General features: G+C 33.7%; 1 protein-coding gene across 1 annotated transcript in view; it reads right to left on the bottom strand.

Annotated features, from left to right (window-relative positions):
* Positions 1-1,868: 1,868 nt before the first annotated feature.
* Positions 1,869-21,951, bottom strand: part of LOC136037321 (uncharacterized) — a 95,387-nt gene continuing 75,304 nt past the window's right edge. The window contains exons 5-6 of the mRNA XM_065719989.1: positions 17,283-18,500; positions 1,869-4,607 (exon numbers count right to left, since the gene is read on the bottom strand). Coding sequence (XP_065576061.1) covers positions 4,372-4,607; positions 17,283-18,500 — 1,454 coding nt within the window. The 3' untranslated portion in view covers positions 1,869-4,371. The remainder of the gene's footprint in view (positions 4,608-17,282; positions 18,501-21,951) is intronic.

Raw genomic sequence — 21,951 nt, 5'->3', positions numbered from 1 at the left:
TAGCCGCAGTTGCAAGCAGTCACGGTCACATGTAATTGCAGCCATGAGCTACCACAGTCGAAAGTAGTTACAGTAGCGGTCAAAACCAACCGCAGTCACAACTAATAACAGCTCTGGTTGCAAGTGGTCACTGTCTCAGTCACAAGTAGTCATAGTAAAATAAAAGTCGCAATTACAAGTGAGAAAATTTTGCAGACAAAAGTAGTCGCAGTCACAAGTATTCAAAGTCATAATCACAAGAAGTCACAGCTGCAGTCACAGTCACAACTAATAATGGTTGCAATTGCTAGTAGTCATATTCTCATTCAAAACCAGTCACAATTACATTAATAAGTAGTCCTAGTTAAAATCGGCCGTAGTAGTAAACAGTCGCAATTCCAAGTAGTCAAGTTCAGGTAGTTACAGTCTTAGTTGCAAGTAGTTACAGTCGTGAATAATCACATTCGTAAGTGGTTGCAGCAAAAGCCACAAGAAGCTACAGTCGCAGTCACAAGTAGTCACAGCTGCAAGTAGTCACAGTCAGAAGTAGTCACATCAATATGTAGTCAAAGTCAAAGTCTCAGCTGTAATTTGTCGAACTTCTAGTTGCAAGTAATCACAGTCGTGAATTATCAACGCAAAAATAGTTGCAGTCACAAGCTGTTGCAGTTACAAAAAGTCACAGTTGCAAGTAGTCACAGTCATAATTAGTCGCATTTTCAGTCACAAGTTGTCACAGTCAAAGTTGCGAGTATTCATAATATGCAGTCATAAGTAGTTGTAATCAGAAATGCAAGCAGCCACAGTTGCATGTTTTTCACAGATATAGCCACAAGTGGTCGCCGTCATAAGTAATTACAGTTGCAGTAGCAAGTAGTCTCAGTTACATTCGTAAGTAGTTGGAGGCACAAACGTAAGTAGCACCTGTCCTAAATGATCACAATCACAAGTATTTGCAGTTGAAGCCACAGTAGCAGATAGTCGCAGTCGTAAGTAGTCACAGTCACAAGTAGTTAAAAATCTCCTTTTTGATGTTCCAATCCCCAACCACCCTAATAAATATTCACAAATAGTCACAGCCATAATTCTCTGCAGTCTAGAGATTAGGTTTGAAATTTCGTTTGAGGAATTCGTTTTTTGAGGAATTCGTTTTTGTAACCATGGACATGATTACCCTGTAAGTAATTTTTGATGTTTGAACACCATCCTCCTGACAAATATTCACAAGCAGTCACATTCAGAAGTCACCACAGTCAAAAGTAGTTACATCCACAGTCACAACTAGCAACAGTCAGTTGCAACTGCAAGTGGTCGCAGTCTCTTTCACAAGTAGTCACAGTCACAATCAGTCGAAAGTGCAGTCACAAGTAGTCACAGTCACAAGTAGTCGAATATGCAAGTAGCTAAAGTCACAGTCGAAAGTAGTCACAGTTGCAATCGCAACTACCAACAGTTACAGTTGCACGTAGTAGCAGTCGCAGTCTCATCACAAGTAGTCACAGTTGCAAACGGTCGGAGTCCCTAGTAGTCACAGTTGTAAGTATTTGCAGTCTCGGTTGCAAGCAAGGCCATATCCATGGGGCGGGGGGATTAGGGGATTTGAACCCCCCCCCCCAAAAAAAAAAGTTTGTTCGACCGTTTGAAAAAAATCCTGGATAAGGCCCTGGTTGCAAGTAATTACAATTGCGAATGATCGCAGTCGTAAGCAATTACATTCACAGCCACAAGTACTTGCAGCCATAGGAGCAAAGTGAGGCCCAAGTATGAGAGCTGATTATTAGTATTACTGTTGCTAAAGGCCGTTATTATGGTTTTTTTTGTATTTAAAAAGATTTCGCCAGACCCCTTTTTCTGAATCAAGGGTTAATAGAAATATAAAAGAAACAAAATTGTTAAGCTAAAAAAGACTTTATTATACAATCAACAAGAAAAATCTCACAACTTTACACAATGTTCAATAAATAAATTACAAATAAATAAACTAAAACAAAACTACTAAAAGTTAAATCCCAAAACCTTTTCCCAGATATTCTGTGCAGGAATATCATAAATTTGAGCACAAGATCAGCTAAAAGAAGTTATCATCTTTAGGGCCAAAGAGAGCCATGACGAGGAACGGGGGCATATACAATTCCTAGGCCTCTTTTACGCCCTTCCCGGAACCGTTAAGGATCTGGCATAGAAAATTGCTCCCATCTACTTTGTCTATACTCTAGACGGCTTTATAGACCCAAAACACCTAATTTTAGACTAATATTTTTTAGAAGGAGAGAAAAAAAGCCATGGTTCTTTTAAATTTTTACATAACCTAGAACTGGGAATAGGCTTTCTTTTTTTTAGTCAAACTGAAGCTCAAAAATGATTCTCAGTGATTTTCTCACCTCCCAGGAACTAATGGGGCTCTTATGCACTAGTATATTTAGGGATTAGGGCATCTTGCCTCAAATTTTTGCCTTAGCTATTTAAAATGTATGTAAAAAAAATTAATGGAGTTTTGCTCCAAATATTAGAAGACAAACTTAAAGAATTTTCAACGTGAAACCTCTTATTGAAGAGGTCAGGACCACAAAAATTATAAATATATTGAAAGTACAGATTTTTTAAGACTAATTTAAAACTAATATGATGCATAGACCGCTAAGGCAGATTAACTTAAAATTAAACGCTAAACGTAATGCATGAGGAGAAGAATCGTTACATTTAGATTGCTTGCAAATAAATTAAGAATTAAACAACAAATCTAACGAAATTAAAACCTGCAAAATGAAAAACAAGGTTACAAAAAGATTAAGCCTAAAATGATAAAAGAAAAATATGAAATTAAACATAAAAAGTTTAACATTTGATTTAAAAAAAAAGCTGTTTTTGTCATAGACAAAATTATGTGTAGTCGCCAATGACAATATCTACCAATTCATTATTTTACAATATCTTAATATTTCTTTTTGTTGAGGTTTCTTCTTTTCTTGATACGCATTTTTGGCGATTGTCGGACTTAGCGAAATCGAAACAATAACTGTTTGTCATTCATAGGATCTGGATCTAGCAACGATGTTTTATCTAATTCTTCTCATTATCATTGTGAATAATTTATCATCCGAAACAGTGTTGTCATATCAAAGTGTTCCCTTGAATATTTCCTTTTCTTTCACCTTTCTATCTTTATCAATTCTGTCTTTCAACTACTTTCTGACCCCTATGATAATAATATTTGTTCACCTATATATATACAATGGCCCTAACTTCCTTATTATGCCATATTTAAGTGGTTTTCCATTAAATGGACTCTCGCAAATGGCTTCTTAAAAGGTAATCGGCTAGCAGAATGGGCTTTCGCATACCAGATTCGTAAGTAATTTTTTGTCGAATTTAAATATTTGATAATTTGTACTTGAAAATTTATCAAACACTCAAATTGAATAAAGTTTACACAGTATTATCAATAAAAAAAAAATATGTTCTAGGAAATCGGGCATTAGATGAAACTCAATACCCTTCGCATGGTCGTATCCGGAATTTTGTTTAGAGGGGGCGGGGGGAGATGTTGTGAAAACTTCGGAAAATACATTCAAAATCTGTTTTTATCCAATTTTTGTACGTTTTCCGAGCTGGATAAACATTTTGGGGCGAGGGGGGTCAAACCCCTTAATCTTTTCCCTGGATACGGCCTTGGACCCTTCGGGTACATTTAGATTCAGAATCTTAGCTAGTTGACATCTACTTAACCTCAAACCTCAAAATTACTAAGAAAAAGCCCACATTTAGTAACATCCTTCAGCTATCCCATAAGAAAGCATAAACATCCCAATTTCTTTTTAATCAGCCTCGAAAAAAGTAGTTAATAACTTTTCACCTTGTCTCCCCATAACTAATATAAAAAAATGTTTAATTTTCTCAAACAAATTAAGTCAATATAACTGGAAAACACAAACACGCCCAATCAGAGACATAGCTAGACTCTTCAGTGCTTGGAGACACTGTCAGCTCCCCCCCCCCCCCCTCATTCAAAAATCATACCATTTTCGATTCCAATCAAGCAAGATCATACCACTGACGGGGAAAACTGAAATTACCACTCCCTCAGAGGCACTCGGGGATAGCCTTTGCTCCCCTTAGCTATGCTAATGCACCCATTGTCTAAGGACATGAGTTCTGCCAGGTATTGAAGACAGCCAAAAAGCACCCCTTTATCCTATTTCACCTATTTTTACTGGTCCACAGCCTAGCTATAGGCTGTGGACCTAGGATTATTTCTAGGATTATTGGCAGAAGAGGTTTCAGAAACATGTAAAAATTTTGCAATAGGTGTTTTAGAGAAAATGTGGAAAGATCACTACAGCACCTAAATTAATGGCAGATCATAGAAAGGCAAAAAAAATAATCATAAAGGCACTAGTGGATTCCAGCTTTGGATGGAATTACCCGCCAGTCCATATTGTCCTGTAAAAACTGCACAGGTATGCTGGGCAGTGCAGCTTCTGATTTGGACTTTTGAATTTGTCGATGATAACACAAAAATCCAGCAACTATGACTGATATCAAAACACACATTGTAAGTGTAACAAATAATGCTGTAAAACTTGCTGAGGGTAGACAGACTCCATAAATCACTTCTTCCCGGATTCGCCCTGCAAAAAGAAATAAAGGTTGAAATAGCTATATAATATTAAGAACATTTGAATTTTTTAAGTGAAAACACTAAATTGCTTATATATTTATCAAATTATACTGGATTAATTCATGACTTCCTTAAAACTAATTTGTGTATTTTTTATTTATGAATGGTAAAAATAATAACAATATTTATAAATATAATTACCAAAAGTCGTGAGTTACAAAAAAAATCTTGAAAGCAAGTACTTAATGGATGGGTTCTTTGCAAAATTGAACATTTTTTTGGATAAATTTTGATAGCTTAATTGGACTTCTCGTTCCATTCATTTTAAATTTTAAAGTTTTAAGATGAAACTAACATCCTGAACATTTTGTCCCTTTCACGTAGCTAATAATTTTGATAGCTTAATACAGCTTAGATTGTTGTAGTCAATTATAGTTTTAACATTTTTGAGATAGAACTAACCTCCTTAACATTTTTCTCATACTTAATAAGCTGATTGCTTAATACAGCTTAGCTTGTTGTAGTCAATTTTAGTTGTACTGTATTAGGATTAAACTACCTTTTCTAAACATTTTCTTTCTTTCAAATGCTGAATGATTCGGACCGCTAAATAGGACTTCTAGACACATGGACGAAGAATATTCGAAGCAATCTACGAGTGCAAATACGTAATACAAAAGTGAAATAATTTTTCAGCTTAAAAAAGAAAAAATACTTCTCAAGATTCCAAGGGAAAAAATTCCCGATACAAAAAAATTGTAACAAATAAATTGGATTTACTATTATTATAATATGGTATTTTCTTTTAGAAAATTACCCTAATTTTGCCATTATTTTATTCCATTTTAATTTGTTCCCTTAAAATAATGGAAAAATCAATGAGGTAAGAAAAACTTTCAGAAATCTTCTCAGTCTTCAGCAAAGCGAAAATAGCATACTAAGTTGGGAAACTGCAGGGGCTCTGTGGCACACTATATTCATTTTTGGTAATATATGTTATGTTTGTTCAAGGTTGACTTCGTTGTTTGCTAAAATTTCTGTGTTTTTCTAGGTCTCATGTCTGTATTCATAGGGATTCGAGTTTTTTGACTAAGAATTTTCAAGTTTCTTAGTTTTCTTGTCCTAATCCTTTGTTTTAAGTTTGACTTCTTAAATAAGCTATTTTTTCTCTTTTTGTTTTAATTTGCTCCTCAATTTTCATGGAGTAACTTTACATTAGATTAAATTCACTAAAATTCAAAGACTTCAACAAACTGCACTAGCTATAGCAAAAAAATCCTAATTTTACAATATTAAGTACAGATAAATTAGGACAAGTTCAAGCCTTTAACACTGATATGTTGAATGCTATTAATTTGCTATAAATTTTCTCCTCAATTTTCATGGAATAACTTTGCATTTTAGATTAAATTCATTAAAATGCAAAAAAAATCCTAATTTTACAATATTAAGTCCAGATAAATTAGGAAAAGTTCAAGCCTTTAACACTGATATGTTGAATGCTATTAATTTGCTCCTCAATTTTCATGGAATAACTTTGCATTTTAGATTAAACTCACTAAAATGCAAAAAAATCCTAATTTTAAACATTAAGTCCAGATAAATTAGGACAAGTTCAAGCCTTTAACACTGATATGTTGAATGCTATAAATAATTTGATACTTGAAAATCTCAACGAAAGGAAAATTAAGCATGCATATAACAGATGGGATATCATTTTATGGTGTCAGTGACCATATGTCTACTGGCCGATATTTTTTTTATAGCATGTTTAACTAATAGTAAAAAATATAATCTAACCAGGCAGTCAAAGTCAAAAAGGAAATAGAAAAATGTGATGGTCTTGAATTTAATTCAAATCTTCCATCTGTTTGTACGTATACGTAAATCGCTTTAAAAGCACAGATTAGAATGACCTTAGAGCACCAAGGAAATGAAAAAAAAAATTGGCCCTCTGGACACATTTTGATCCAGAAGACTCAAATTAAAAAAAAACTCTTTGTGTTGTTTCAAAATCATGAAAATTTTAGGGCAGCATCACATTTTCATCGGCGTTGACACGCTCAACCGTGGAAATAAATAAGCAGAATAATTAGCTATGTCTGGCAATACTCTCTGTTCGTAAAAATTCAAATACGATTAATTAACTTTAAATGTAGGGATGACTTTCCAGGGGATAGTTGTCTGGGGGGAATTTTCATGGGAGATGTTCCGGGGGGTAATTTCGAGGAGGGGAATTTTCGGGTGAATCTTCGGCAGGAAATTTTTTTGGGGGAGCGGACTTTCCGAGGGAGGAGAATTTTCCAGGTGGAATTTTCTGGGAGTGGGGGAAAATGCCAGACCCTCTAAAGGAGTAGGAGTGGAGCTTGTAAGTTTTTTACTATATTTTGTGGTAAGAAATCATGGTAAAGAAAAACTTTGTCAAAGACGAGATGGCACGGGGTCTATAAACTGAAAAAGGCAAATTTATGCCCAAACAAAATGTTTATGAGAGTCTTTAGATAGGTTTGAGGGGGAATCAAACTAACTTCCCTCGTTTGAATACGTATACCATAAATACCACCACGAAGCCGTTTCGAAGAATTGGCTCTTTGCAAAAACACAAATTGATTTTTCTTAGATTAAGTCCTATCCTGTTTAACTGATCAAAAAAATAAGAGACCAAGGCAGCCTCACTAAGCAGCAGCATGAATCAAATTAAAAAATACAAACAGTTATTGAATTTTTAGGCTCTTCAACTTTTGTGTAAACAATTTTATTCGTGCTAATTGGAATGACATACTGTTTGCAAATGTGTAGGAAGGGCATTTTGACGACTAGAGAGTTCGATGAACACGCAACTTCAAACATCGTTTTTATTTACATTGGCAAAAAAGGGCACTTCGCAGAATCTTTGACACAGAAACATAGCCTTACAGACAGAGGATAATGGGCTGGATGATGATGTTGCGTATAGTTGCAATGACCTCAAAATATAAATATTTAAAGAAATGTTACCGTTCCAACAGAACCTGAGCTTCGAAAAAAATTTCCCACCAGGTATCTTTTCTTCTATCAAATATAGAGCACAATGAGCAAGGTTAAATTGTATAAGATTTCGTCTTTTCGGACATCAGGATATTCTATTGATCCAGTTTTAAAAATATTGGTCTATACAGATAATTAATCACTATACTGGTAAATACTGGTATTTAATTTCTTCTTTTCGTACATGGGAATATTCTATTTATTGATCCAGTTTTAAAAACACTGGTCTATACTGGTAATTAATTACTATACTGGTAAATACTGGTGTTTAATTTCTTTTTTTTGGACATTGGACATATTCATTGGACATATTCTCTTTTCATTGGACATATTCTTTTTATTGATCCAGTTTTAAAAATATTGGTCTATACTGGTAATTAATCACTATAATGGTAAATACTGGAATTTAATTTCGTCTTTTCGGACATCAGGATATTCCTTTTATTGACTCAGTTTTAAAAATATTGGTCTATACTGGTAATTAATTACTATACTGGTAATTACTGGTGTTTAATTTCTTTTTTTCGGAGATCAGGATATTCTTTTGATTTCTCCAGTTTTAAAAATACTGGTCTATACTAGTAATTAATTATTATAATTGTAAATAATGGTATTTAATTTCTTCTTTTCGGACGTCGACATATTCTCTTTATTCATCCAGTTTTACAAATACTGGTCTATACTGGTAATTAATAATTTTACTGGTAAATACTGGTATTCAATTTCGTCTTTTTTGTCGTCGGGATATTCGTTTTTGATTCAGTTTTAAAAATGCTGGTCTATACTGGTAATTAATGACTTTACTGGTAAATACTGGTGTTTAATTTTGTCTTTTTGGACATCAGGATATTCCTTTCATTGATCCAGTTTTAAAAATACCGGTCTCGACTGGTAATTAATAACTTTACTGGTAAATACTGGTATTTAATTTTGTCTTTTCGGACATCAGGATATTCCTTTTATTGACCCAGTTTTAAAAATACTAGTCTATGCTGGTAATTAGTGACTTTACTGGTAAATACTGGTATTTTATTTCGTGTTTTCGGATATCGGGATTTTTTTTTATTGATACAGTTTTAAAAATACTGGTCTTTACTGGTAATTAATAAATATACTGGTAAATACTGGTATTTAATTTCGTCTTTTCGGACATCAAGATATTCCCCTTTTATTGATCCAGTTTTTAAAATACTGGTGTATACTGGTAATTAATTACTGTACTGGTAAATACTGGTATTTAATTTCGTCTTTTCATACATCGGGGTATTCTTTTTATTGATCCAGTTTTAAAAATACTGGTCTATACTGGTAATTAATTACTGTACTGGTAAATACTGGCATTTAATTTCGTCTTTTCAGACATCGGGACATTCTTTTTATTGATCCAATTTTACAAATACTGGTCTATACTGGTAATTAATAACTTAACTGGTAAATACTGGTATTTAATTTCGTCTTTTCGGACATCGGGATATTCTTTTTTTGATTCAGTTTTAAAATACTGCTAAATACTGGTGTTTAATTTTGTCTTTTTGGACATCAGGATATTCCTTTTATTGATCCAGTCTAAATAATACCGGTCTCGACTGGTAATTAATAACTTTACCGGTAAATACTGGTATATAATTTCGTCTTTTCAGACATCGGGATATTCTTTTCGCTGATCCAGTTTCCAAAATAGTGGTCTACACTGGTAATTAATGACTTTACTGGTAAATACTGTTGTTTAATTCTGTCTTTTCGGACATCAGGATATTCCTTTTATTGACCCAGTTTTAAAAATACTGGTATATGCTGGTAATTAATTACTGTACTGGTGAATACTGATATTTAATTTCGTATTTTCGGACATCAAGATATTCCTTTTATTGATCCAGTTTTTAAAATACTGGTGTATACTGGTAATTACTTACTGTAATGGTAAATATTGGTATTTAATATCGTCTTTTCGGACATCGGGATATTCTTTTTATTGATTTACTTTTACAAATACTGGCCTATGCTGGTAATTAATAAATTTACTAGTAAATACTGGTATTTAATTTCGTCTTTTCGGACATCGGGATATTCTTTTTTTGATCCAGTTTCTAAAATACTGGTCTATACGGGTAATTAATGACTTTACTGGTAAATACTGGTGTTTAATTTCGTCTTTTCGGACATTAAGATATTCCTTTTATTGGTCCAGTGTTAAAAATACTGGTCTATACTGGTAATTAATTACTGTACTGGTAAATACTGGTATTTAATTTCTTCTTTTCGGACATCAAGATATTCCTTTTATTGACCCAGTTTTAAAAATACTGGTCTATACTAGTAATTACTTACTGTACTGGTAAATACTGGTATTTAATTTCGTGTTTTCGAACATCGGGATATCCTTTTTATTGATCCAGTTTTAAAAATACTGGTCTTTACTCGTAATTAATTAGTGTACTGGTAAATACTGCTATTAATTTTGTCTTTTCGGACATCAAGATATTCCTTTTTATTGATCCAATTTAAAAATACTGGTAATTAATTATTGTTCTGGTAAATACTGCTATTTAATTTCGTCTTTTCGGACATCGGGATATTGTTTTTATTGATCCAGTTTTACAAATACTGGTCTACTCTGGTAATTAATAACTTTACTGGTAAATATTGGTATTTAATTTCGTCTTTTCGGACATCGGGATATTCTTTTTTTGATCCAATTTTAAAAATACTGGTCTATACTGATAATTAATGACTTTATGGGTAAATACTGGTATTTAATTTCGTCTTTTCGGACATCGGGATATTCTCTTTGTTGATCCAGTTTTAAAAATACTGGTCTATGCTGGTAATTAATGACTTTACTGGTAAATACTGGTATTTAATTTCGTCTTTTCGGACATCGGGATATTCTTTTTTGATCCAATTTTAAAAATACTGGTCTATACTGATAATTAATGACTTTACTGGTAAATACTGGTATTTAATTTCGTCTTTTCGGACATCAGGATATTCCTTTTATTGACCCAGTTTTAAAAATACTGGTATATGCTGGTATTATTGACTTTACTGGTAAATACTGGTATTTAATTTCGTCTTTTCGGACATCGGGATATTCTCTTTGTTCATCCAGTTTTAAAAATACTGGTCTATGCTGGTAATTAATGACTTTACTGGTAAATACTGGTATTTAATTTCGTCTTTTCGGACATCAAGATATTTCTTTTATTGATCCAGTTTTAAAAATACTGGTCTATACTGGTAATTAATTACTGTATTGGTAGATACTGGTATTTTAATTTCGTCTTTTCGGACATCAAAATATTCCCTTTATTGATCCAGTTTTAAAAATACTGGTTTATGCTGGTAATTAATTACTGTACTGGTAAATATTTGTATTTAATTTCGTCTTTTCGGACATTGGGATATTCTATTTATCGATCCAATTTTGAAAATACTGGTCTATGCGGATAATCAATTACTGTACTGGTAAATACTGGTATTTAATTTCGTCTTTTCGGACATCGGGATATTCTCTTTGTTCATCCAGTTTTAAAAATACTGGTCTATGCTGGTAATTCATGACTTTACTGGTAAATACTGGTATTTAATTTCGTCTTTTCAGACATCAAGATATTTCTTTTATTGATCCAGTTTTAAAAATACTGGTCTATACTGGTAATTAATTATTGTATTGGAAAAATACTGGTATTTAATTTCGTCTTTTCGGACATCAAAATATTCCCTTTATTGATCCAGTTTTAAAAATACTGGTTTATGCTGGTAATTAATTACTGTACTGGTAAATATTTGTATTTAATTTCGTCTTTTCGGACATTGGGATATTCTATTTATCGATCCAATTTTGAAAATACTGGTCTATGCTGATAATCAATTACTGTACTGGTAAATACTGGTATTTAATTTCGTCTTTTCGGACATTGGGATATTCTATTTATCGATCCAATTTTGAAAATACTGGTCTATGCTGATAATCAATTACTGTACTGGTAAATACTGGTATTTAATTTCGTCTTTTCGGACATCAAGATATTCCTTTTATTGATCCAGTTTTTAAAATACTGGTCTAGCAGATTACCAAACATTTAGCCCCCAGGGAAGATAAAATTAAGTCCAATGAGCCACCTATTCTAGACAGTCAGGTTAGGATCAAGAGGCTGCCAACTCTTCACCAACTGATATGTATATTAAAGTGCCAATCGGTCAGCTACACTAGGTGCACATTTACCATGCCCCACATTTGCACTTCCACCATATACCACTAACCACCAGGTGTTCATGATTTTTGAAAGTGAGTAACCCCTCAGTTTGAATTTACCCCCTTTTCCGTCATTATTGAAAATTGTAAAACGCTTCGCAAAATTTTACACTTTTAGTCAAATATAAGATGAAAGCCAAATTTTACAATTTGAAGCCAAATATGTTTAACCAAATATGGCATGGAAGTAATTTTCTTAGTGGGAAGGTTCATCAGTTATTTTTGAAACTCAGATTTTGACTTTGCATAAATGTGTTTTAAAAGTTGTGCGGTTCGTAATGAAAGGAGTGACAGTGACGAATGGTAATAAAGTGTATTTAAATAAAAAACTGTCAAAAAACCGAACGTAAGTAAATTATTGTAGTTTTGGCTAAGTTAACAAAGGACAAGAGTTGCCAAAAGCTAGATGATGCTGATTATTATTTTTCTATTTCTTATAAAATTTTACGCTTTTAGCCAAATATGAGATGAAAACCAAATTGTATAATTTTAAAGCCAAATATTTTTAACCAAATATGGCATAGAAGTAATTTTCTTAGTGGTAAGGTAAATCAGTTATTTTTGAAACTCAGATTTTGACTTTGCATAAATGTGTTTTAAAAGTTTTGCGGTTCGTAATGAAAGGAGTGACAGTGACGAATGGTAATAAAGTGTATTTAAATAAAAAACTGTCAAAAAACCGAACGTAAGTAAATTATTGTAGTTTTGGCTAAGTTAACAAAGGACAAGAGTTGCCAAAAGCTAGATGATGCTGATTATTATTTTTCTATTTCTTATAAAATTTTACGCTTTTAGCCAAATATGAGATGAAAACCAAATTGTATAATTTTAAAGCCAAATATGTTTAACCAAATATGGCATGGAAGTAATTTTCTTAGTGGGAAGGTTCATCAGTTATTTTTGAAACTCAGATTTTGACTTTGCATAAATGTGTTTTAAAAGTTGTGCGATTCGTAATGAAAGGAGTGACAGTGACGAATGGTAATAAAGTGTATTTAAATAAAAAACTGTCAAAAACCCAAACGTAAGTAAATTATTGTAGTTTTGGCTAAGTTAACAAAGGACAAGAGTTGCCAAAAGCTAGATGATGCTGATTATTATTTTTCTATTTCTTATAAAATTTTACGCTTTTAGCCAAATATGAGATGAAAACCAAATTGTATAATTTTAAAGCCAAATATTTTTAAACAAATATGGCATAGAAGTAATTTTCTTAGTGGTAAGGTAAATCAGTTATTTTTGAGACGCAGATTTTGTCGTTGCATGGATTTGTTTTAAATTTGTGTGGTTCGTAATGAAAGGAGTGGCAGTGACGAATAGTACTAAGGTTTATTTAAAAAAAAAATTGCAAAAAAGTCTAACGTAAGTAAATTATTCTAGTTTAGGCTAAGTTAAAAAAGGACAAAAGTTACCGAAAGCTAGATGGTGCTGATTATTATTGTTTTTGGCACTAGCGCTAGTTTTCACTCAGACAAAGTTCCTGCATTTATTGCATAAAGCTTCAAGTTTTTTGTTTATGATTTAAAAAGTACGTCATAAAAACCTATTGTGCATTAAATTTTGGTTCTAACCAAGCCATGAATTTGTTGGCCAGCTCAAGCAATGAAGACAAATATGGCTCACTAACCCAAAATATCGTATTACTCAATACAACCTAAATACCGTTTTTGGCAGTGACATTTAGCAAAACTTAAGAGGTGTGGTTTTTCTCATAATTTACTAAAAACTTTAAAGCTTACATATATTATGTTCAGAAATGGCCAAAAATTGAAACAGATAGTCACAGCTTTTGTTACTTAAAAAAAAATATAGTTATTTCCTACCAACATGTAACATGGGACTTCTTGGGAGGGTGGAAATAGGATGATTTTTTTTGTGAGTTGTTAGTAGTAGCTGCAGAAAAAAGCTTTTTTTAGTATTTGTAATATATTTTTTCATACTCTGTTCCGTGCATATCACATTGGATGTACATGTTAACCTCAACTGATTTTAGTATTTAGAAACATTTAAATAATTTTGACTTTTTCATCTTAGTATACTGAATTCAAGGGCACTTTTCTATTTTACTTATTTCTATTATTGTTTTATTTATTGTTAACAAAGTTATTATTATTGTTTAATTATTCATTGTTTTTTTGTTATTGTTATTATTTGATTTATATTTTATTCAGTAAATTGAAGCGGTTTATAAATCCTCACGAGTTCCACAGCAACTGGCAACATCACAAAAAAGTACTTCCATTGTTTGTAAAGGGTGTCTAAAAAAACAGATTTGGAAAGCTGGATACCAAGTCTACTTTGGTCCACCAATCATACCGTCTGAATCCTTTTACAATCTTGTTAAAATAAGATGCCGTTTCCCTGTCTTATTGCTAATAAGCTTCCGATGGGGGGGGGTGTTGGAGGTGCTACTATGGTTCTCAAATCATACAGAAACAATGCCTGGTATGATTACAGTTCAAAAAGGGTGTTTCAGAGGAAGGCTTGTGTCGGGGTGTTATAGCCAGCATCAAATGTGACTTTTTTCTATGAGGGTGCACTAAATCACGAGTTTACAACAATAAACCTACAATCGGTAGGAATTAAAAAAAATTCAACGGTTTTTAAAAGAAGTTAATGGGAGAATGTGTGAGCAAGTGATGTTTAATTTCATGGACAATGTGAGTGCTTAACTCACACATGGGGTAAGCATGAGGTTGTGATCTTCCTGATGCTACGTTTCACGTATAATCTCGATATCTCCTGAAGAGAATGGATTGTTTTATTTGTTTCCTTCAAATATATAAACCCGATTTGTAATAGATACAAACGCTGTGTTCTTTTTGAGATACCCTTTATATATGATAGGAGTAATTTTTGAAGTTAAGACTAATTAATAAGTTTAGTAATTGAATTTTATTAGTCTGATAAATTTTAGTTTTACTATTAGGTTTATTTGCTGAAGTTGATATTTCGTGAGTTAATCCACAAAGCTAATCTCTCTTTTTATCATAGAGTAAAAACTGTATATAGCCTCAAAACTTCGTGTTCATCCCATTTTTATATTTTGCTTTATTGAATAATGAATTTTTCTTTATCAATTGTCTTAGTTACTTAATTATAAGCCCGATATAATACGGTTTATAATGTTTTATATAATAAGGATTTTCATTTCTATGAGAAGAATCATTGGGCCTAGTATTATAAGACTGTACAAAGACATTTGTTATGATACAAGAAGTTCACAACTTTTAAGCCATGAACAAAGAAAAACAGTTAGATCATCATATGTGGTTCGTAATGTGGGGCCTTTTGTTTGGAATAGTTTGCCGGCTGGCATCAGGGAGTCTGTCACTTTATATGGGTTTAAAAATAAATTGAAAACATTTTATTTAAGTAATAGATTTTGAAGGGCAGGAGGTTTTTGATGTCTTTTTTTGCAGTTTATTGATGTGGGGTGGGGGCTGAATACCGGTAAATAATATTTAATATGATTATTTTGTTGCATTTTATTCATGTGTATGTGTTGTTGTTTTTTATATGTAAGATAGGCTAGGTGGTTAATAATGAGATGTTATGTTTAGATAGTTATTTATAAGATGTAAATCATAATATGAAATTGCAGCACAAGTCCTTAGGACTTTATTTTTGCTGCAATAATTTATTAGTGTTGTCATTTTTATTTATGTTTGTATTGTGGATAAAATAAAACTTACCTACCTACCTACCTACCTAGTTTTCGTGCTAATTTTTGAAGTTATGATTTTTCCATCAAAACAACTTGCTAATTTAGTGTAAATTACAATTTAATTAAATCTCATTAATCTAAGATTAAGTCTAATTCGTTAAGTTGATTAGGTTGGTTCAAGTTTGAGTTAATGCGTAAATTTAAATTCCTTCTTTCATAAAGAAGTTTATATGGAGCAAAAAACACATTCCCCGTTTATCTCTTTTTTACATTTCACTTTCGTAAACAGGGCCTTTTTGATTCAAATTTTTTAATTGCTTAATTATGATTATATATCATAGAGCAATGATATATGTTTAAGTAGAACCCTTGTTCTACTTAAAATCATAAGGTATGTTTGTTTGATCAGGGTCATCTTATACAAAAGACAAAGTACTTAATGGATTTTGGAAAAAAAAAACAACTAAAAATGAAACTTACCCTAAAAATTTACTCTAATTTAATATTTGAAAATTATGTTCCTACATTTCACTACTGTTTTTGTTCCTTTTTTCTTTTTTTTTTTACAGGGATGGAGGTCTACAACTTACTTAATAATATTTTAAAGAGATATCATTAATTGACTATGATAGGATTTCAATTTTTTTAATGGATAGCCTAGCTCCTATGACAAAAGGTACCCAGAAGAGAAGGTGTGGGGGTGGGGTCAGCCTCGTTTCGCCTTGAAGGTATAAAAAATACACAAAAAGTACAAAATTACAAATGTTCATACAAAATTACAAATTTTCATGCAAAACTACATAAAATTACCAAATTTCGTAGTATTCTGGGGGGGGGGGTGGATATGATAGATTTACTAGCGGAAAAATAGCATGAGAATTTCGGGTCTTTAAGTCCTTTGTCTTTGAGGACGGGGTTCGAGTTCTGGTGTCGCCGGGCATTTGCTTTGGAATGGGGGTTATGGCATGACTCTTTAAGCTCAGCCAAGAGTTGGTTCAGCCGCAAATGGGTACTGGGAAAATATGGGGGAAAATACGAGAAGTGTCGGATGATTTGCTCTCAACCACGTATTGCACTCCCGGCCGAAGGCAGAGAATCAGGATGTCGGTACCTGCGCTACGCAGACCATTGGTCAGCATGCAATTTCTTTTACTAAGGGGAGCTAAAACCTCCACGCAAGTTTTTACAAAAAGGTAGCATTTTTTTTTAATCCTCCGTACACGCTTCGGGTATTTAGCAAAGAAGAGATAGAATCGCCTTTCCTACTAATGCCGTTTGCGAAAACTTCATAAAACGCATACCACGAAGGTCCTTTTTGAAGTTTATGTCAATGATACACTTGCTAAAATATGATTTTCTTGATTAATTCAAGAATCCAAAAAGCAGGTGCATTATATGTAAAACGGGGAAGATCATTGGAAAAATCACAAAAGTTTCTGGAATATGGAGGGGAAGAATTCACAGCCTAAATACATATATATATTAATCTAGAGAAAATATAATTCCTTAATGGTTTGTCTCAAAGCTTACATTCATGCAAAACACTCCTTAAAAGCCTCCTTAGGATTTAGATGCGTATATATGCTAAAGTAATTTTAGTAATTTACTGATGCCACATAATCTCACCGTCGACATAATTTTTACGCTCAAATAATACTTTCAATTGTTTTTTGTTTAACATTGATTTTTAGTTTCCATTGAATAAACAAGTAAAAAAAAATATGATAGAGCTTTACCTTGGAAAACAGTGACTCCTTCTGTACCATTTGGTGTAAAGGCAAGATCAACGGCAGATACTACTTCATAGCCGACTTCGACTCCAACGTCAGCATTTTTAGCCTTTTCTTCAATAACAGCTTCTCTTCGTCTTCTAGGCTTTGAACTCTGCAAGGTTGGAGCACGAGGAGCAGTATCACCAAAAATGTCGAAATCTGGGAGACTAAAGAACATCGGCAAATTCTCAATAATCCCGAGTTTAACTTCCTCTCTTTTCTTTCGTGCCTTTTCATCACGGGAGAGATGGTGAGATTTATCGAAATTAATATTCCGAGGTCCAAATGGAAAACGAGATTGTTTAATAATACTTTCATCACTTCTTTCAGAAAATGTGCTCTGATGTGATGATTCCTTTGAATGACTCATTATTTCCAGCTTTTGAGGTGTGCGTGGCTCACTTGCAAAAACAAGCTTTGGAGAGTCCTCCATTGTGGGTGCGGCTTGCAACAATTCTTGTTCAATCTTTTTCTTGTGTATATGTCGCTGGTCTCGCTCTATAGAAGAATCTGAGCGCTTTTGTAAAACTTGCTGTAATTTCTGTTCCATGGCTTCAAGGTCCTCGGCTACTTGTGCTTGAGCCACTGGATTTCTTTTATTTGCAGTTTTATCTATTCTTGCATCAATGAATTGTCTTGGTGGGGCTAGGTTATTAGAAAGCCTTTTGCTGTTGGAGCTAGTTTCTCTTTGTTGTATAGAAATCTGTTGAGGCTCAAGAGATTGAAGAGGAGGTGGAAAACGCTGTAATCCAGGTCTATATGGAGGTTGTGCAACTGGTGCTAAAGCAGGCTGTGGAGGTTGTTTTACTGGTATTGGTATTGATATAGGTTGAGGAAGTTTAGGAGGACGTCGTGGCACTTCATTCAGACTGTCACGGAAATAAGTAGCATTGACATCAGTATCTACTCGAGCACCAGCTGCAATCCGTTCGCAATGCTCAGGACATCCAAAGCGACAGATCTCCACTTTGCAACGAATGTGAACATGCATAGAGTCTGGAAACTTAAATGCATGAAAAAATGCGTATGACATGACAGTTGCACGACCATCATTATTCCGAAGCTTCAAGAATTTTGATACCATTTTAGGACGGAGAACGCAACCATGTTGGTCTGTAAGTTGTATAGGTTTGTTTACTCCGTCTGAAGCTTCACACGACTTAACCCTCATGTCAAATTCACCTAAAGAAAAAATATTTGGTAAGTAGATGTAAACTTAAAAATGAAAAAAAAAATGAGAGAAATAATAAGAACACGATTTGATACTGTTTTTGATGAAATGGAAAAGATTACTGGGTTATAACAAAAGCAACCTAGGTTACCTAGCCCAGAGCTAAAATAAATAAAAAATTAATGGTTTTACGATGTATGTTCTTTGTGATTCTATTTCTGCTTAATAAAAAATGCTCTGAAAACAATTATATTTGTCATGGTATAAAAAATATGTACAAAATATAAAGGCTTAAAGTAAAAATTTGTTGTGGCTTTATTTTTTGGCCTAAAACTATATGAAATATCACATAAGTAAACGGAACAAGAAAGAGCCATTTCTGCATCATATAAGCATACGCCATGTGGAAACTTGTCGTAGGTGGTAAAGTAGAAGGAAAAATAAAAAAGGAAAGAATTATTCTTTACAACAGGTGTAGATAGGATAACATGTGATTTTTTTTTTAAATCAAAATACAAACTGGTCCTTTTCAAAAGCTATTAGATAATTGACCCCCTACCCTTCTCTCCAATCGGTATTCATTGTGGGAGGGGTTCCATCTGGTTTTGGCTCCCTCATCTGGGATCCCAACTAAGGCTCCTCAGTATCCCCACATAAGGCCTTAAAATTAAGAGTTAAGGTACTTCAACCCTGAGATCTACATTTATTAAAAATAAAGTGGCACGTGGCATCTACACCATCATCCATTGTTATCTGCTTATTATATCTCATGCAGTAAGCAGACATAAACATTCTGCATGACACCTGAATCACAGATGCCATCTGAGTCTGGTATTTGTCTAGGCAGGAAAATGCCTGATTCAGCTGCAAGTATAAGAGATTCTAATAAATCTACTTAAAATCTTTCTTGCTTTATATAACAAACAATCATACATCATGACCAGCTAATCACTAACATGAAATTAAACAAATTCTTTTCATTCACTTTTGTTAGGTTTTTGCGAGTCAGACAAACGTTTCAGGGGGTGAGTCAAACCCTCTAGTCCCCCTCCTGGAAATGGCCTTGAGTCCCAGTAAGAATGGAAGTGCAGCTGTTCATAGATACATTAGCTTTGACTAGAGGCTTATTAGTTTTTATGGCACTTGGTATCTACCAAGTGACATATAGCGATCGCAAATTCTGTCGGTCTGTCTGTCGGTCTATCTGTCTGTCTGTCACGGTTTTGCTACTTTAGGCACTTCCAGGTAAGCTAGGACGATGAAATTTGGCAGGCGTATCAGAAACCAGACCAGATTAAATTAGAAATTGTCGTTTCCCCGATTCGACTATCTAGGGGAAGTGGGAGGACGGTTAAATCGGAAAAATTAGAAAAAATGAGGTATTTTTAACTTACGAATGGGTGATCGGATCTTAATGAAATTTGACGTTTGGAAGGATATCGTGTCTCAGACCTCTTGTTTTAAATCCCGACCGGTTCTGGTGACATTGCGGGGAGTTGGTGGGGGGGACCTAAAATCTTGGAAAACACTTAGAGTAGAAGGATCGGGTTGAAACTTGGTGGGAAAAATAATCACAAGCCCTAGATACGTGATTGATATAACCATAATGGATCCGCTCTCTTAGGGGGAGTTGGGGAGGGTAGGGTTAATTCTAAAAATTAGAAAAAATGAGGTATTTTTAACTTACGAAGGAGTGATCAGATCTTAATTAAATTTAATGTTTGAAAGGATATCGTGTCTCAGAGCTCTATTTTAAATCCCGACCGGATCCGGTGACATTGTGGGAGTTGGGGCGGGAACCTAAAATCTTGGAAAACGCTTAGAACGGAGGAATCGGGATGAAACTTGGTGGAAAAATAAGCACAAGTCCTAGATACGTGATTGACATACCAGTACGGATTCGCTCTCTTTGGAGGAGTTGGGGAGGGGGAAAGGTTAACTCTAAAAAAATTAGAAAAACAGAGGTATTTTTAGCTTACGAAGGAGTGATTGGATCTTAATAAAACTCCATATCAAGAAGGACCTCGTAACTCAGATCTCTTACTTTAAATCCCGACCGGATCCAGTGTCATTGGGGGGAGGACCAGAAATCTTGGGAAACGCTTAAAGCAGAGAGATCACGATGAAACTTGGTTGGAAGAATAAGCACAAGTCTAATATATGTGACGGAAATAACCAGACCGGATCCGCTCCCTTTGGCAGAGTTGGGGGAGGAGTAATCAGGAAAAATTAGAAAAAATGAGGTATTTGTAACTTACGAACGGGTGGTCAGGGAGCTGCACAAATTGACTTGATCAAGTCGTTTTCCCGGATTCGACCATCTGGGGGGGGGGGCTGAAGGGAGAGGAAAAATTAGAAAAAATGAGGTATTTTTAACTTACGAGTGGGTGATCGGATCTTAATGAATTTTGATATTTAGAAGGACCTCGTGACTCAGAACTCTTATTTTAAATCCCAGCCGACATTAAGCCTCTGAATTTCCTTTTAAAGCAATCTATTGATTCTTAGAATTTTGCTAGAGCTCATACCATATGAGCCCTTGGCTCTTGGCTCTTCCAATCAGGTCATAAGTGCCGTATGAGCTCTTAGCTCTTGTTATTATTATTTAGCTTTTAATGGGCAGGGAGATACCCATGTAAGGTAAATTAAATTTCAAAACAAACAAATTTTTTTTTTAACAGAAAATAAGAAGCGACATTAAAACATAAAACGAACAGAAATTACTCCGTATATAAAAGGGGCTGTCCCCTCCTCGACGCCCCGCACTTTACGCTAAAGTTTGACTCTTTCTATCAACTCTTCTTTTAAAAACAGTAAAAAACTTTAGCGTAAAGAGCAGGCGTTGAGGAGGGAACAGCCCCTTTCATATACGGAGTGATTTCTGTTCGTTTTGAGTTTTGATGTTGCTCCTTACTTTCACTTATAAAAACTTGGATTTTTTCATTTAATTTCAGAACATTTTTGAATTAATGCATGATTTGATTTTGGCTCTCCGCATATGAATAATTAAAACGAAATTTGCATATTAACTTATTTTTTTGGCTAAATGGCTCTCTTATAGTTTTGATCGGACGATTTCGAGAAAAAAGGATGGGGGAGGAGACCTAGTTACCCTCCAATTTTTTGGTTACTTAAAAAGGCAACTAGAACTTTTAAATTTTACGAAAGTTTTTATTAGTAAAAATATACGTAACTTACGAATTAAGATACGTAACGAACTTTATTCGTATGTTTTTATTATGTATATGAAGGGGTTTGCCTTCTCTTCAATACTTTGCTCTTTACACTAAAGCTTAAGTTTTGTCCCAATTCCTTAAGAATGACCTCTGAATCACAGGGCTTTAGAATAAATAGTCGAAATTGCTAAAAATACTTTAGCGTAAAGAGTGAGGTATTAGGAGGAGGTGAACCTCTCATATGCATAATAATTTCTGTTTCTTTTAAGTTTCGATGCTGCTCCTT

This window comes from Artemia franciscana, chromosome 16 (assembly GCF_032884065.1).
Source record: "Artemia franciscana chromosome 16, ASM3288406v1, whole genome shotgun sequence".
Classification (NCBI taxonomy): Eukaryota; Metazoa; Arthropoda; class Branchiopoda; order Anostraca; family Artemiidae; genus Artemia; species Artemia franciscana.
The sequence above is the reverse complement of the archived record's forward strand: the minus strand, read 5'-3'. Positions and strand labels throughout refer to the sequence as shown.